Genomic DNA, 16,373 nt, shown 5'->3' with positions numbered 1-16,373 from the left:
AAATTGAACCTCCTTAAAATTAAAGCCATATCTACATCAAAGGACTATTAAAAAAGACAAGACAACACAAAGAACAGGAGAAGACATTTCCAAATCACATATCTGATCAGGGTATAGTATCCAGAATGTATAGAGAACTCTTAGAACTCAACAATAGAAAGAACCCAATTTTAAAATTCTCCGTGTAAGAAATATAAATGGCAAAAAAAACACATGAAGATTTTGGGATGGCTTTAAAAGAAGAAGGTGCAAACAGTAAACATTGCCACGGATGTGGAGAAATTGGATACCTCCTCTCCCCCACATTGATGATGAGAATCTAAAAGGATTTAACCTCTGTGGAAAAGTTCGGCAGTTCTTCAGAAGTTAAGCATAGAGTTACTACATATCCCAGCAAATTCCAAAACAGGTCTGCAAACAAAAACTTGCACACAGTCAGTAGTATCACTTTTGACAAGGACCAGAAGGTAGAAATAACTCAAATGTCTGTCACGGATAAGCAAAGTCATACAATAAAATATTCAGTCGTGAAAAGAGATGAAGTACTGATACATGCTACAGCATGGATGGACCTTATAAACTTTATACTAAGTGAAAGATGCCCACAAAAGGGTACAGATTATATGATTTTATTTATATGAAATATTTAGAATAGACAAATACATACAGACAGAAAAGGGGGATAGTGGCCTCCAGAGCCTTGAGAAAGGGCAGAATGGGAAGTGACTGCTTAACACGTTTGGCTTTTTGTCTTGGGGTGATGAAAATGTTCCAAAACTCAACTGGATAGAGGTGGTTGCACAACATTGTGAATGTACTAAGTGCCACTGAATTGTGTAATTTAAAATGGTTAAAATGATGAATTTTATGTGTATTTAGCACAATTTTTAGAAATATGATTCAGTCACATTGTTCAAATCAACATTTTTAATTTTTAACTTTTCTATTACTCTATGGAGAAAAGTAAACAAATCAATGTACTACTTTGCAAATTCACAGTATTTATAATTAAGGAAGTTTCACATTTGTTTTTGTTATAATTTTGATTAAACATGTTCTTGACTGTGGAAAACACTTTTGATGTATTGTTTAATTAATGCGGTTACCTGCATTTGTGATTTGAAGTTTGTGTTTTAAGATGCTGTCTGAAATACGCACTTTATGTATTTCTTACTTCTTAGTATATGGACTTGTTTCTCACTGAATGCATAGTCCTAGCTCTTGTTACTTGAGTACCCATGGAAGCAAAAGCTTAAACTAAACCGTTATTTTTGTGTTAGAAGGAACTGTTTGTGTACAAGGGAGGCGGCAGGTGGTTAGACATAAAGCTCTATTCCTCATCAGTTTTGGACATGCTTTTCTGTTTTTGCAGAAGGAATGCCTCTTATAACCCTATGCTTTCTCCCTTATGTTTCCACAGGTAACACGGATTGTGTTATTATGGGTAAATAATCATTTCAATGATTTCGAAGGTGATCCTGCTATGACTCGATTTCTAGAGGAATTTGAAAAAAATCTGGAAGATACGGTAAGGCTCAAAAGAATTTATCTTCTTTACATTTTCAGGTTACTCCTGCCACCACCTTTCTACCACCAAGAAGAGCAACTCAGAACGGCAAGAGCTTTTCCTTTCCTGTGTTGACATTTGCTCATCGTCCTCTGCCACCCCAACCCAAAGAGAAATCATGCTGCTTCTTGAATCTTCTATTTTTCTTTAAGAGTAGTGGCATATTTACCTCTTATTTACCCAGACTTATAAATAACTGGTATGGTCCATATATGTGGGTCTCTTCTGTCTTTACCTTGAATTCCCTGGCCAAGATGTCAAGTTAGTTGCTGAAGTCACCCAGGTGACTGATTTACACATACACATATTTCCTTATGATCTCTCACCCCAATTTCTTTTTTCACTCCCCAATTTAAGACCTCATTAATTCATTATATCTTATTATAGTTTTAATCTCTCTTCCTTCTATTCTAGTCCATTCAGTGTGGCCAAAATATTGTTTTTGAACCATACATGTGATGAATACTACTATCAGTAAACCATGTTTCTACCAAAGTCTTTCTTTTCCCATATATTCAGGTCCTTCATCTACCTTTTCACCCCTTGTCCTGTGTACCCTAGATTACAGCCAGACCAGACTTTTTTTATATTCTTTGCTAGTTCTGCCTTCAGCCCATGCAGGAATTCTCTTTCAGTCCTGCATTTGAAATTCTGTGCAACCTTCAGTGCATATCTTACATATCAGATCTATATTAGGACTTTTTGGGTCTCTCCTTTCTGTATGTGATTTCACCTGTTCTAAATATATAGCACCTAAGATAATTCCTCAAGATCCTCTTAACTTACACAGTAACTGTTCTTGAATCCATTTTATTTTCACTGTTAGATATAAAACTTTGAGCTGCAACTGGATTGTTGGCCACAAGAAAACTGAAAATTTTAGAAAATTAATAATAAACATAGTAGCTTAAGAGTATATAGCTCAGGAGTCAGATTCCTGAATTAAGATCAGAGCTGCACCACTTGCTTATTTAGACAAGTTGCCTAATCTTTTATGTCTCAATTGTGTTATTTGTAAAGATAGTAGCCCCTAGTTCATTGAGATTGATAGGAAGGTTATGTTGAACTAATAATCATAATAATCTGAAAATTAAACCTCTGGCACATAGCAAGTGCTGAATAATTATAGTTAATATAGAGTATAAGTGGATTGAGTTCCATAAAGTGGGGGAAATTGGCAGATTTGGTCCCTTTCCTTATCTCTTGGTAGCTGTAGACTCCTGAGCAGCACATCTGCTCTATTCAAAATGGGAAGAATGAACAGGGACTAGCAAACTTGATTAAAAGGCCATAGAGGCACTCTGCCATCATTTGGCTCTTGAGCACTGGCTCTGTAGATATTTAAGAACACTGGAATGTGAAAACTGCTCTATGGTGATGCGATTTTTCTTCCCAGTAATCAGTCAGTCATTAGGTTATTTATTGAATTCTACTTTATACTCCTGGGTGTCATGTAGGATCAGAACAATAATGAAGACTTGATCCCTGCTCTGAAAAAAACTTTAGAACAAGACATGCTTTAAAGTTACGGACATGAGATTTTTCACAAATTATAGTATTTGAGAATAATTGAATATTGAACTTGTGTTAGAATCTGGGAGTTAGACTATTACTGAGCTTAACAAAGAACTAAAATAATATAAGAAGTCTTTTCTGGAGGCAGAAACTCAAATGTGTCTTTGAACACAGATAATATTTAGAAAGGTGGTTCAAATTATTCAAGGTTTTAAATAAAGGTTTAAAAAGATTGTTTTGTAAAACAGCCAGGAGATAAACAAGATAGGAGCTGAGTGAGGAAGGTTTAAGAAGTGAGAAATAATTGTTGTTTGTCATCCCTTTATAAATGAGATATCACTTGGAAAGGTTTTCTAACCTGTGATTATCTAAGTCTATAAAAATCATAGTAAGAGATCTGGTTCTGAAGAAGTGTCTCCTTTAGTTTTATTTATCCAAGTTACATGTTGTGTAACTTATAGCTCTAATTTTAGGTCACTTTTTAAAACATGTAGAAGGAGATAAATGTATATACATTTTGCCTTTTTCTGCTTTACAGAAAATGAATGGTCATCTCCGCTTATTAAATATTGCCTGCGCTGCAAAGGCTAAATGGAGACAGGTTGTGCTTCAGAAGGCTTCCCGAGAGTCCTCTCTGCATTTCAGCCTTAATGGAGGAAGTGAGAAGGGATTTGGCATTTTTGTTGAAGGAGTAGAACCTGGTAGCAAAGCTGCTGATGCAGGACTGAAACGTGGTGATCAGGTAAGTAAATAACCACTTAGATTAAAGCCTTCTTATAAGTAGTATATCTGCTACTTTTGTTGTCATCTGATATTTCTTCAGATAAGCATGATGTATTTAAGGAAATATTTTTCTGAGCCTCTTTTTAAAAATAGTATTTAAATATGGTTTATTTTTTTTAAAACATACTTTACATATATCCATTATTTTCAGTGGAAAACCTAATGTAGTGTGGCCAGAAATAGCATGGTCTGCTGGGCTCTCCCAGCATAACCTCCTTTGAATGGGCCTACCACCAAGGATAAGGAAATAGTATAAGCTGTCAGTGTCAGAATACTCCAGAAAGAATATGTGAGTTAGTATCCTTGCAAATTTGGAAGAAAGAAGAACTTCCACCTCGTGGCTCTCAAATGTAAATGGCCAAAGAGTACCATAAATGATAATAATCATTAAATTATGTTCATACGGTAGTGTTACTTCATCCATAAGTAGAGTGAGCCAGGTGAGGGGAGTAGGAAAAAGGAAACACTAGAAAGGAATTTGGTGGCAATTAATTCTTTTCATATAGGCATTAGGTAAGTATGTGATCTACTTAACAACCTTGTTACATAAAAAATAAATTCCCAGACTTACCTCAATCCTGTTGATCATATTAACCACATTCTTAAGAGGTAAAGTCTGAGAATCTATATTTTTAGCAGAGCTCTCTTGATTCTCAACCATCCTAAAGGTGGCTTCTCAAATCTAGCTAATCATCAGAATCACTTGAGAAGCTAACTTTTTCTCATTTAAAATTTTGTTTATTGTTCCATTTAGAATGCGGCTTTATTTTACTTTTAACTGAGCCATACTGTCATTTTGTTTTAATTATGAGAACATTCACATTATAAAGTTTCTATGCATGAGAAAGTGGCTCTCAATCAGGGGTCCCAAGAAGACATTTGACAATTTCTAGAGATATTCTTATTATCTTGACTTAGGGATAACTGTGTAGGGGGCAAAGGCCAAATATGCTGCTAACCAGTCTGTGGTGCCCAGGACAGCTTCCATGACAAAAGGCTTTTCTGGCCCAAAATGTCAATGTGGAAGCTGTTAAGAAATGCTGATATAAAATAATAACAAACGCTTTCTTTCTCTAAAGGAGCTTTTTTAAAAACAGTGTTTTCTGGACCTTACTTAGATATGTCTAATAGCTAGGATCCTAGAGTCATTATGTTTATTGTGTAAGTATTTTAATGTAAACACACTAGAGAATCTCATTCTTCGCAGGAAAATAATGCAGTGAAATCTAATTATTTCATTTCTTTTTTTTTTTTTTTGAGAGACAGAGTTTCACTTTGTCACCCTCGGTGGAGTGCTGTGGTGTCACAGCTCACAGCAACCTCCAACTCCTGGTATTGGGTGATTCTCTTACTTCAACCTCTTGAGTAGCTGGGGCTACAGGCACCCGCCACAAGGCCCGGCTTTTTTTTGTTTCTGTTTGGCTGGGGCCGGGTTTGACCCTGCCACCCTCAGTATATGGGGTCGGTGCCCTACTCACTGAGCCACAGGTGCTTCCCTAATTATTTCATTTCTGAGAATGAAACTTAACATGCTTTTATTTCTTCCCTCAATCCTCCTATTGTTGAAATGATCTGAGATTTTTAGATCTAGATTATTACCATTTTTAACACTATGTATCTTCTGTTTTAAGAATACTTTTGGCTGGGCGCAGTGACTCACGCCTGTAATCCTAGCATTCTGGGAGGCCGAGGTGGGTGGACTGCCTGAACTCATGGGTTCAAGACCAGCCTGAGCAAGAGCAAGACCTCATCTCTAAAAATAGCTGGGTGTTGTAGTGGGCACTTGTAGTCCCAGCTACTCCAGAGACTGAGGCAAGAGTTTGAGGTTGCTGTGAGCTATGATGGCACAGCACTCTGCCAAGGGCAGCAAAATGAAACTCTTATCTCCAAAAAGAAAAAAAAGAAGAATACTTTCGACATTTCCATTAAGTTTCCTAAGCTTAGCTTAGGAAAAGCTAAGCAAGCTTTTAGACATTTACAGGTGTTTTACTGATTTCATTAATCACCTCCCTTTTTATCTGTACCATATGTCCCCATTATTTTGATTCATTTCACAGTTGTCTTTAGTACCTCTTCTGGTACCTTTTTCAGAAAGGACAAGTGGGTACCATGGTTTTACATGTCCTTGCATAACTAAAGATACCTTTTGATCTGTAGGCTATGAAATGTTTTTCTAATAATTTTTTCCTTACAATGTTTAAGTCACAGAAAATTATACCACCTTAGTATTTGCCTGAGAGATGTCCACACTACCTTTTATTTTTCTTTCACCCCAGAGTAATGTTTATAGATTCTATATGCTCTGTCCAGGGAATCCAAAAACATCACAGTATATATTAAAAAATAGGTATTTCTTTTCAAATTACCTTTTGATGGTACTAGATGAGCTATTTTTGTATGCAGATGCTTTATTTTTTTTAATCGGGAAATTCTATAGAATTTTTTTTCTTTTCCTAATACTTTGTTTTTCACTCTTTTTTTCTTACCATTTTGTAATCTTTATGTCAGTTCCCTAGATCTGTCCACTGTGCTAGTTAGTTTTTGTATTTGTCTCTTTATTCTTTTCCCTTGGAATCAGTATTTTTTTTAGTAAGTTTCTTCTGTGATTCCGAAGTACAGCCAAATTAGGGAAGCCCTACTGTGAAGGATCAGTGGTGCTTACGTGGAAGCCATCTTAGTTGTACCTTGTTTGGCTGCCTGATTCAGTCAGCAGCAGAAAATGATATTAAATATATTTAGAGTATCTCTTTTATATGAATTACCTCTCTCTTTTTTTTTTTTTTATTAAATCATAGCTGTGTACATTAATGCGATCATGGGGCACCATACACTGGTTTTATAGACCATTTGACACATTTTCATCACACTGGTTAATATAGCCTTCCTGGCATTTTCTTAGTTATTGTGTTAAGACATTTATATTCTACATTTACTAAGTTTCACATGTGAATTACCTCTCTTTGAATTATAATAAATTTATATTTGGAATATTTGATGGAATATGTATGTATCTACACAAGCATGTGTTGACATGTTAGCTGATTTAACATGAGTAAACTTTTTCCTTCATATATAAACCATCCTGTGGTTTTAGTTCCTTAATATGATCCCAGAAGGAATGAACCTATTAAAAAAATGTTTATAGTAGAGAATTGGGGAAATACAGAGAGGAAAAAAAAACAGTAGTCCAGCTTCTCACAGAGATAACCATTGTTTACATACATAGGTATGTTTTATTTAAGTTCCAATTTATTTTTCACTATGTAACTTTTAAGGCTGTTGAAGTAACTAATACTGTTCTGTATAAATTTGTGTTTTTCAAATACTTTTAAGATAATGGAAGTAAATGGACAGAACTTTGAGAATATTACATTTGTGAAGGCCCTTGAAATTTTGAGGAATAATACTCATCTTGCTCTTACAGTAAAGACCAACATTTTTGGTGAGTTTAGTTATAAAAACTGCCTGACTTGGTTTTTTTTTTTCTTTTCTTTTGTGATAGAAACAAAAGATAGTAAATTGTATACATTTTTCGTCTAAGCTGTTGAGGTATTTTTATTATCTTTAGTGTTCAACTATCATGTACTGTAGGCTTTTCATTTTTTATTATTTGTTTTTAATTATTATTTTGATATCTTAGTTTTAAAGGAGATATAAACTTAAATTCATTTTCAAAGTTTTATTGAACATCTATTATGTGCTGTACTCTACTGGAGGTATGCTGAATGAAACTTAGAATGACCTGAATAAAACTCAGAAGTCATATTCAGGCTTTTATCCTCCTGCTAATGTACAAATGTGTCTATTTCTAATCTTTAAGCTAGCCTTCTGATAATATAAATGCCAGATTAGCTGTTTCTTGGAAGTAAATTGAGTAAAGCATTGACTTAAGGAATTATGGATTTCTAATACCAGCACACTCTACCTTTCTAAGTAAAAATGTTGATTTCATTGCCTGTATTATGATTGTAGCATATTTGTATTTGAATAAAACAAGGACTATGCTTGTACTTTTAACTAAATCTACTGTTTGTATTTGTCATTTGGTTTCATTAGCCAACATAGGACTTTCTGCTGAAATTCTGAAAAAGGTAATAGTAAAGCAGTATAGCAAGTGGAATATCAAAGAAATTGAGGAGTTCTTATGAAGTAGGGAGAAAAACACTTCCTCTAAGTTATTTAGGTTACAGTGTGAGAAGTAAGAGTTGACTTTAAAAGCTGAGCCTATGGAAAGGAAATGTGAGGGGTTTTTTTTTTTTTGTTTGTTTGTTTTTACTTTGGCTCCTTCTTATACTATGCTTACTCATAATGAAAAATGAAACATTTGGTATTTTTCCTCTTTTTGGGTACCTTCGGCTGATTACTTCACGTATATAATTGTTGGAAAATTTCTACTATACGTTACTTTAGCATACAATAAATAGACATTCACAATTTGGGGGGGTTCCTGGATTTGGAGCTAGTATCAGAAATGCCAACTTTAGGTTAAGCTAAAGGGATTCCACTTCTGAAAAATAGGAAAGCATAGTTTGCTCTGATACCTTGGCTAAGTTATTTAATCTCTACAAGCTTCACTTTTTCTAGCTTTGTTTCATAGGGTTCTTCTATGGACCTAATACTTTTAAACCTTTTTATACCTGTCACACAATGATTACTACCTGGTATTAAATATTATTTATTCACCTAAAAAATTATTATGTATAAAAATAATAGAGATAGTATAGTATACTGGTTAGCAGCATGAACCCTGGAAGACAAAACCATTAAATCTGAAGAATCCAAAATGCAGGGAAGCTACATCCTCAACCCTTCAAGTGGTAAATAAACAGTTGTCCAACAGAACACTAGATTAGATGTGGCAGAGGATAGGAGTTACATGGTGCTGCACAAGGGGAAACATACCAGTCGATACTTCTTTATCCCAGGTAGCATGCAGTCAGCCAAGCAAAATACCAAGAAATCTCTCAAGGAATATTTGTAAAATATTTGTAGAAATAGAGCATTTTAGTGTGGATATGAGTCCCACAATAACGCCCTAGTAATTCAGGCACTACCATGAATTAGAGTTGAGCAATAAGATCATCCTCCATGGAACTCACAATCAGAACACCTACAAAAAGAGAATCTATAACCAGAAAGCATTTGCATAGACAATACCACAGAAAACCTTACTTGGTCTTTTTATATTACTTAAAACTGATAGCCAACATAAATAGAACCAGGATCACTGAAGGGTTACTGTGGGCATCTAATAAGTAATCTTACAGATAATGGAGAAAATGGTTAATTTAAGGAAGAGAAAAAAACATTTCTCAAATTCTTCTCAGAACGATTTAAAAATTCATCACTTAAAACAAGAACAAGATGTTTGGAAAAAAGAAATAGCAATCACTGAGAAAGAAAAAACTCTTAAAGTTACTTAAAATAGGCTTGGCGCCTGTGGCCCAAGCAGCTAAGGTGCCAGCCACATACACCTGAGCTGGCGGGTTCGAATCCAGCCCAAGCCTGCCAAACAACGATAGCTGCAACCAAAAAATAGCCAGGCAGTGTGACAGGCGCCTGTAGTCCCAGCTGCTTGGGAGGCAGAGGCAGGAGAATCTCTTGAGCCCAGGTGTTGGAGGTTGCTGTAAGCTGTGATGCCACAGCACTCTACCTAGGGCAACAGCTTGAGACTCAAGTCTCCAAAAAAAAGAAAAAAAATAAGTTTCTTAAAATGTGGTTGCAAAGACAAAAAACATTAATAGAAGGAATAGACAATAAAGTAAAGAAAATCTCTCAGACTGTAGAAGAAAAAGACAAAATTAAGCAGTATTCCAGGAGATGTAAAAGAAAATGTGAGAGAGAAGATAATTAGGAAATAATAGCACAGACTATCCCAGAAAAAGAAGGATTATAAATCTTCCAATTCAAAGGACTTGCTATGATCTGAGTAAAATGGATAAAAAAACTCAGATGAACGTTTTACTTCCAGTATTGACCGAAGACAAAACAGCTAGACTAAATATAAAAAGTAGCTACAGACAAGCACAAAAATCCAAAAAGATAGTGAAGAACTGCATGGCTTAGAACCGAGAGCAAATCGGACCTTTAAACAATGAACTAAAATCTTACCTGCGCTGAGGATTTACTGAGGGAGCCTCTTTTTATCTTTCCCAGGAAAAGATAAAATGGTTGGAGTTTTTCAGTCACTATAAGCACAAACACAGGATTTTTCAAATCCTTTCCCCACTCTTTGGACTGTACCCCAAAGGGACATCTTTTTATTTATGGGGCCATTTCCCATCTATAGAATGTAGCTGAGAGAAGGAGCTCCTTGGTAAATTTACAGATTGTAGTTTAGTGCCCACCAAAGGACAAAACACTCTAGCATAACAAGCTTTGTTAGGATTGGGCCCTTGAAAAGTTCACTCTGAAATGAAGGTGGGCTATCCTCTAGCTGTATAGGTGACCCAGAGAAACTTCAAATTCTGGCCCTGGTCCTAGACTTAAGATACCTGGCAAAAGAAAAGAAAAGAACTGTCTTTAGAAGATGCTAACAGCAACCTATTATTTCTAAAAATAATTTTTTTAAAAACAGAATCAAACAAACAGTCAAAGATAATGAGACACTTGGAAAAGTCAGTTTGAGCCAGAACCAACAGAAACTGAAGCATGAGCACTCCCGAATATCATACACACACTGTTGGGTGCTATCTTATGTCTGTGAAGATAAAAATCAAATGAGGGGTTTCAGTTTCAGGTAAGATAGAGTGAACACATGTGTTCTTTCTCTCTCACTGAACTTAATAGTAAGCTTGAACAGAATAACCCATATACTTGAAAACTCAAACTCTGAAAAGCAAACAGCAATAGGCAGATCATGGAAGGACACGAAAATTCAAAGTACCACCACCGGCAGTGAATTTATTATTTTCTCCCTTCTAATACACCCCAGGCTGGATGCTGAAACGTGTATGTGAGTACTATGGTATGGGTGGAGATCCAGGAGAAGCCTGGCTTAAAGAGTGGGAAAGGGAACTCCAACTAGTAGCAAATGTTCTATAGAGAAAAATGCCATTACTTCGGGCTTTGTTGTATTCTCATTTCCATATATAAGCCCTCACAGACATCAGAAATTTTCTCTTTCCCCTAGCAGAGCCCCTCTATGTGACCCACACCTCTTCTTCAGATTCAGCAAATGCACCCAGAGAAGCAAACAAACAGCTGGCAACCTCAGTTTACTGTCTTCCCACGCTGGAATTTTAGTTCATCTATTCCTCTTGGCTCTCAAAACATTCTGAAATCTTTAATAATCCTACTTCTCAGATAAATTATTATTTATAAAACTTTTTTTTTTTTTGAGACGAGTCTTTCCATGCTCATTTTGAATTCCTGGATATAAGCAATCCTGACTCAGCCTTTCGAGTAGCTGAGACTACACGTACCCAGCTGCCATTTCAATTTTTAATAAAAGTAATACCTACATATATTTTGAAAATTAAAACACTAAAGAAAGATACACATGGGACTTACTGTATATAGTATTTTGACAGATACTGCACCGTTTTACCTTCCGAAAGTTTATCTCAATCCATACTTCTTTTTTTTTTTCTCAATCCATACTTCTTTCCTCAATGTATAAAAATGCCTGTGCAGTGGGTATAATTAACTTTTTAATTATTGATATAAATTCTTTAATAATGGGTGAGGTTGAATAACTTTTTGTGTGTTTTAATGTTTATTTTCTATAAAGTCTTTTAATTTCATCTGTCCATTGTTATTTTGAGTTATTCAGAGCACCTTATAAATGAAGAATGATACCATTTTATCTTAAGAGTTGCAAATATTTTTCCCGTGTGTGTATTTTGACTTTTTTTGTTCATGTGTTCATGTCCATGCTTAGATGCATGTAGAGAGAGTAGCATTTTTAATTTTTATGTAATTTTTATTAAACTTTTATAGATTCTTGAGCACTTTCACTTTTGTTTTGTTTTGTTTTGTTTTTGTAGAGACAGAGTCTCACTTTATGGCCCTCGGTAGAGTGCCATGGCCTCACACAGCTCACAGCAACCTCCAACTCCTGGCCTTAAGCGATTCTCTTGCCTCAGCCTCCCGAGTAGCTGGGACTACAGGCGCCCGCCACAACGCCCTGCTATTTTTTTGGTTGCAGTTTGGCCGGGGCCGGGTTTGAACCCGCCACCCTCGGTATATGGGACCAGCACCTTACAGACTGAGGAGCACTTTTACTTTTGATTCATATATAGTATCTGACATTTTTTTGATAGTACTGTAATTATAATTGTATTTGCTCACTATCCTTTCATTTTATCCTTGACTATTTTTAATTTAGCACAATTTAACACAATCTATACATTTTTACTTATATACTCAATATGTACTTATATAATTGTTTATATAATTCTATAAGAATAGAAATATTATATAAACAATTTTTTAAACTTTGACTCACCTAATATACACCCTATAGGTAGATAGGTTCTGCTGCTCGTTAAAGGATTTCCTGTTGCTCTTGGCAGATACTTTATCTGTCCTTTTCTCTACCTTGTTTTCTAGTTATTTTCATTTTTGTGAGCTTCTCTTCTACCACAGGAACTTTGGACTTGAGATTCCTACCTAGAATTCCCTCTCCCCTTCCAACCCCCTGCTTTTCTTCCTAGCTAAGTCCACACATCTTTCTGATCTGTTGTTACAAGGTGACTTGCTTAAGGAAGATTGTGCCTTTCCTTCTGTCTTAAGTAGTTCCTCTGGTTAGGTTCTCTTCTGTACCATGTATTTGAGTGTTAAGTTCCATAATAGAAGGAATAGGCAAATATCTAGTACAGTGCCTGGCATGTACTCATAGGTCAGTAAATGTTTTTGAATTGACAGATATCTAGAGGTTAACCTAAGTATTTTTTCCTTTACTATGTGGCTTAAGATAAAAATGTTAGTTTTAAAATACAAATTTTACTGTATTTTAATCAAGCAGAGTATCTTTGGAAGGTAACACCTACACATCTCCATTATTTTGAGGGCAGAAAAACTACGTTTCATAAGCCTGCAACTGTGCTTTGGTAATATCTATTTAAACTCTCAATACAGTCCAGATTTTACAACTGAATACCAAACTGTTAATATGTAATTCATCAATTTTTAAGGCTTTGTCCATTTCAGTCTTTCTTGTAAGTCCTTTGGTGTTGTGGGAATTTTTGCTTTCTATTATCTCTAAAACAACAGAAAAGATGACTATTTCCTGTGAGTGGGGGTTGAGTGGACACATTTATACAATTTATAGCTTTTCTTTAAAAACATTACAGAGTACACTACTCAAACCTACACCTAATGATAAGCTGTTTGGCTCTATGATTCATGTGGCTGAAGACCTTTACATGTATTCTTAAAAATGTGCAACTGCCATTTCTCCTTAATTCAGACTTCCCCAGGCACGATGAATTTTCAGGACAGTTATCTCCTACTTTAGCATATGTGTATCTTTTTAGTGTTTTTCTTTTTCTTCTAGCAGTTGATCTGTCTTAAGAGCACACATAAAACAATAGCTCTCAAAAACTTCTTTTCATAACATTACTTACTGAAAAATAGATGATACAGATTTTCCTAAGGGAAAATGAGACATTTTTAATAGTTTCTAGGTGTTTAACCTCATATGAATTATCTTTACCTGATTCCAAGATGTTGTCTTCCTCACAAAGTGAAAATCAGTTCTAGGCAAAGAGACTGCTAAATAATAGCAGATTCCTAAATGTGCCTGCATCTCCATCAAAGATGAAGTAGTTCACCAGACTTAGAACTGATAGAAACATTACTAAGGTATAATTTATTGCTACTTTAGACCATTGCAGTAAATGTTATTGGCTGTTTTACTGAGTTACATAAACCTCATATTGTGACCCTGAGGAAATTGTTACATGTTACCAAATTTAGTACTATAGTTTTAGTTGAACAAAAAAAAAAAAAAGCCCAGCAAAGCTTTTTTCATTTTATAAATAATGAAATTCTACAAAATTAAGTGATATTCTAATAGTTAGGTCTCATCTGAAGTGACACGTGCAATCTTCCCTTGGTATACTTGAGGGATTAGTTCCAGGACCTCTATCCCCGCCCTGCCTATACCAAAGTCCATGTATGCTCAGTGTCCTCAGTTGGCCCTTCAAAACTGTACACATTTTACATCTCACAAATATAGTACAATTAGACCTGCAGTTGGTTGAAAAAATTCATGATAAATGGCATGTGCAATTCAAACTTGAGTTGATCAGGGGTCAAGTATATTGTAAGAAATAGCATAAATAATAGAATCTAAATATCTGTTTCTATGAAATTAGTTGATTAGCAGTTATATTACTTAATACCTAAATATGAACCTCTGGATTTTCAAACATGCTTCCTTTCCATTTCCCTCAGTTCCTTCCTTTTACCACTGTTGAGCAACATCAAAAATATAGTCAGCTATTAAAGACTGAAGGAAGAAATAATTATAGCTGATAAAGATTAGGTATAAATTTGATAATGTTTAGTTCCTTGGGACTGCAGAAGCACAAGTAAGAGAAATTAAATTGACCATGTTTATCCTTAAAACTTGTTACTGGTGTATACTTTCTAAAGAGGAAAAAATGAATGATAAGTTTGTTTATTTCCACAGTATTCAAAGAGTTGCTTGGTAGGACTGAACAAGAGAAATCTGGTGTTCCTCATATCCCCAAAATCGCTGAAAAAAAAAGCAATCGCCATTCTATCCAGGATGTACCAGGAGATATTGAACAGACATCACAGGAGAAAGGAAGTAAGAAAATTAAAGCAAATACTGTTTCGGGTGGAAGAAACAAAATCAGAAAAATTTTGGATAAAACACGATTTAGTATCCTACCTCCAAAACTATTTAGGTAGGTAATGCCAATCTCAATCATGTAGGAATTTGCATACTGATTGTGTTGTGACGTTTTTATTGTGGGAGAGAGAAGTTTGGGCTACTTGCTTTTTTTATACACCTGATGCATAAGATTTTCAAGCAGTACATAAATAAGAAAGAATAAATTCTCATTATCTCCCCATCAGTTTCATGAAATTACCACTGTTAAATTATGTCATCTTCCATTTGCATTATTTTGAATTTTGGAAAAGACTGTCAGTTTTACTTTATGAAATGTCTTTTTATATATTTTTGGTCCAATTTTGGTCCCTTGATCAATTTGGATACCTTAAATCTTGGGATATGTTTACTGCTGTTAGGTTTTAGTTTTTTTAAATCATCTTTTCCTGTGGTACTATTTATTTCCTCCTAAATTCTAAAGCTGAACTTATTAATTAAATCTATTTTCTATTTCTAAAATAGGATATCACCAGAACAGAGTAGTACTTGAAGACTTTAAATGTAAATTGAGGTCTACAAAATACTGATAGAATTATCCATTGAACTGGCATGATTGGGGATGATTCTACTATATATTATATCTGTATATATTTTATATTATTAACTTCCTGAAGCAGTTAAAAAGTTCTAATCTAGTACAATGCAAATATTTACCACATAATAGGTACTCACTATTTATTGAGGAAGTTAAAACAATGGTCCAGGCACAGTGGCTCACGTCTGTGATCATAGCAGTTGGGAGGCCAATGCTGGAGGATTGCTTGAGGCCGGGAGTTCAAGAACTGCCTGAGCAAGAGCAAGACCCCATCTCTATAAAAAATAGAAAAATTAGCTGGATGTGGTGGCACATACCTGTAGTCCCAGCTACTCGGGAGGCTGAGGCAGAAGTATGGCTTGAGCCGAGGAGTTTGGGGCTGCAGTAAGCTATGATGACATCACTACACTCTAGCACAGATGACAGATCAAGACTCTGTCTCCAAAAGAAAAAGAGTTAAGACAACAAATGAATTAGTGAAAGAAGTAAAGCATATTAAGTAATCTAAAAGCTTAAACAGGCAAATTGCAAATTTATTATATTACAAAATGGCAGAAGTTTTGGTGTGTACAGAGGCAAAATGTGTTACGTTTGTATAGAGTATGTGTTTGCGTACACTTAGAGATGAAGCAAGAAAGGTAAATGTTAGATTATGAAGATACAGACTTCATCATGATAGGGAGCTATAAGAAGCCATGTGATTTAGTAAGATTCTTTCAGGAAGACTTCCAATAGCTATGTTAGTGTTTTGGGTTGGTGAACACAGCACAGTCTAGCAGTGATAGCAGGGAGCCCATTTCGGAGGCAACTTAGAACTCAGTAAGTTTCAGCTCTTGTCTTTAAAAATAGCTATTTTAGGCCAGTGCCTGTGGCTCAAAGGAGTAGGGCACCGGCCCCATATGCTGGAGGTGGTGGGTTCAAACCCAGCCCCAGCCAAAAACTGCAAACAAACAAATAAAAATAAATAAATAAAAATAGCTATTTTAAAATAATTTTTCATTAGTTAAAAATACCAAAAAATTATGCAATCATAAAATGCCCTTTTTGAGTTCTTATTTCCTGTCAGGAGAACCCATTTGCTTTTCTTTTAATTTGGACTCATAGAG

The 16,373-nt window shown here is 35.1% G+C and overlaps 1 protein-coding gene across 9 annotated transcripts in view; it reads left to right on the top strand.

Annotated features, from left to right (window-relative positions):
* The window catches only part of RAPGEF6 (Rap guanine nucleotide exchange factor 6), a 200,548-nt gene that overhangs the window by 130,336 nt on the left and 53,839 nt on the right, over positions 1-16,373 (top strand). For all 9 annotated transcript variants that reach the window (XM_053566296.1, XM_053566300.1, XM_053566294.1 and 6 more), the window contains 4 exons: positions 1,421-1,528; positions 3,621-3,824; positions 7,199-7,307; positions 14,505-14,745. In XM_053566296.1, the coding sequence (XP_053422271.1) occupies positions 1,421-1,528; positions 3,621-3,824; positions 7,199-7,307; positions 14,505-14,745 (662 nt within the window). The remainder of the gene's footprint in view (positions 1-1,420; positions 1,529-3,620; positions 3,825-7,198; positions 7,308-14,504; positions 14,746-16,373) is intronic.

Source organism: Nycticebus coucang, chromosome 17, assembly GCF_027406575.1.
Source record: "Nycticebus coucang isolate mNycCou1 chromosome 17, mNycCou1.pri, whole genome shotgun sequence".
Lineage (NCBI taxonomy): Eukaryota > Metazoa > Chordata > Mammalia > Primates > Lorisidae > Nycticebus > Nycticebus coucang.
This window is presented reverse-complemented; position numbering and strand designations above follow the sequence as displayed.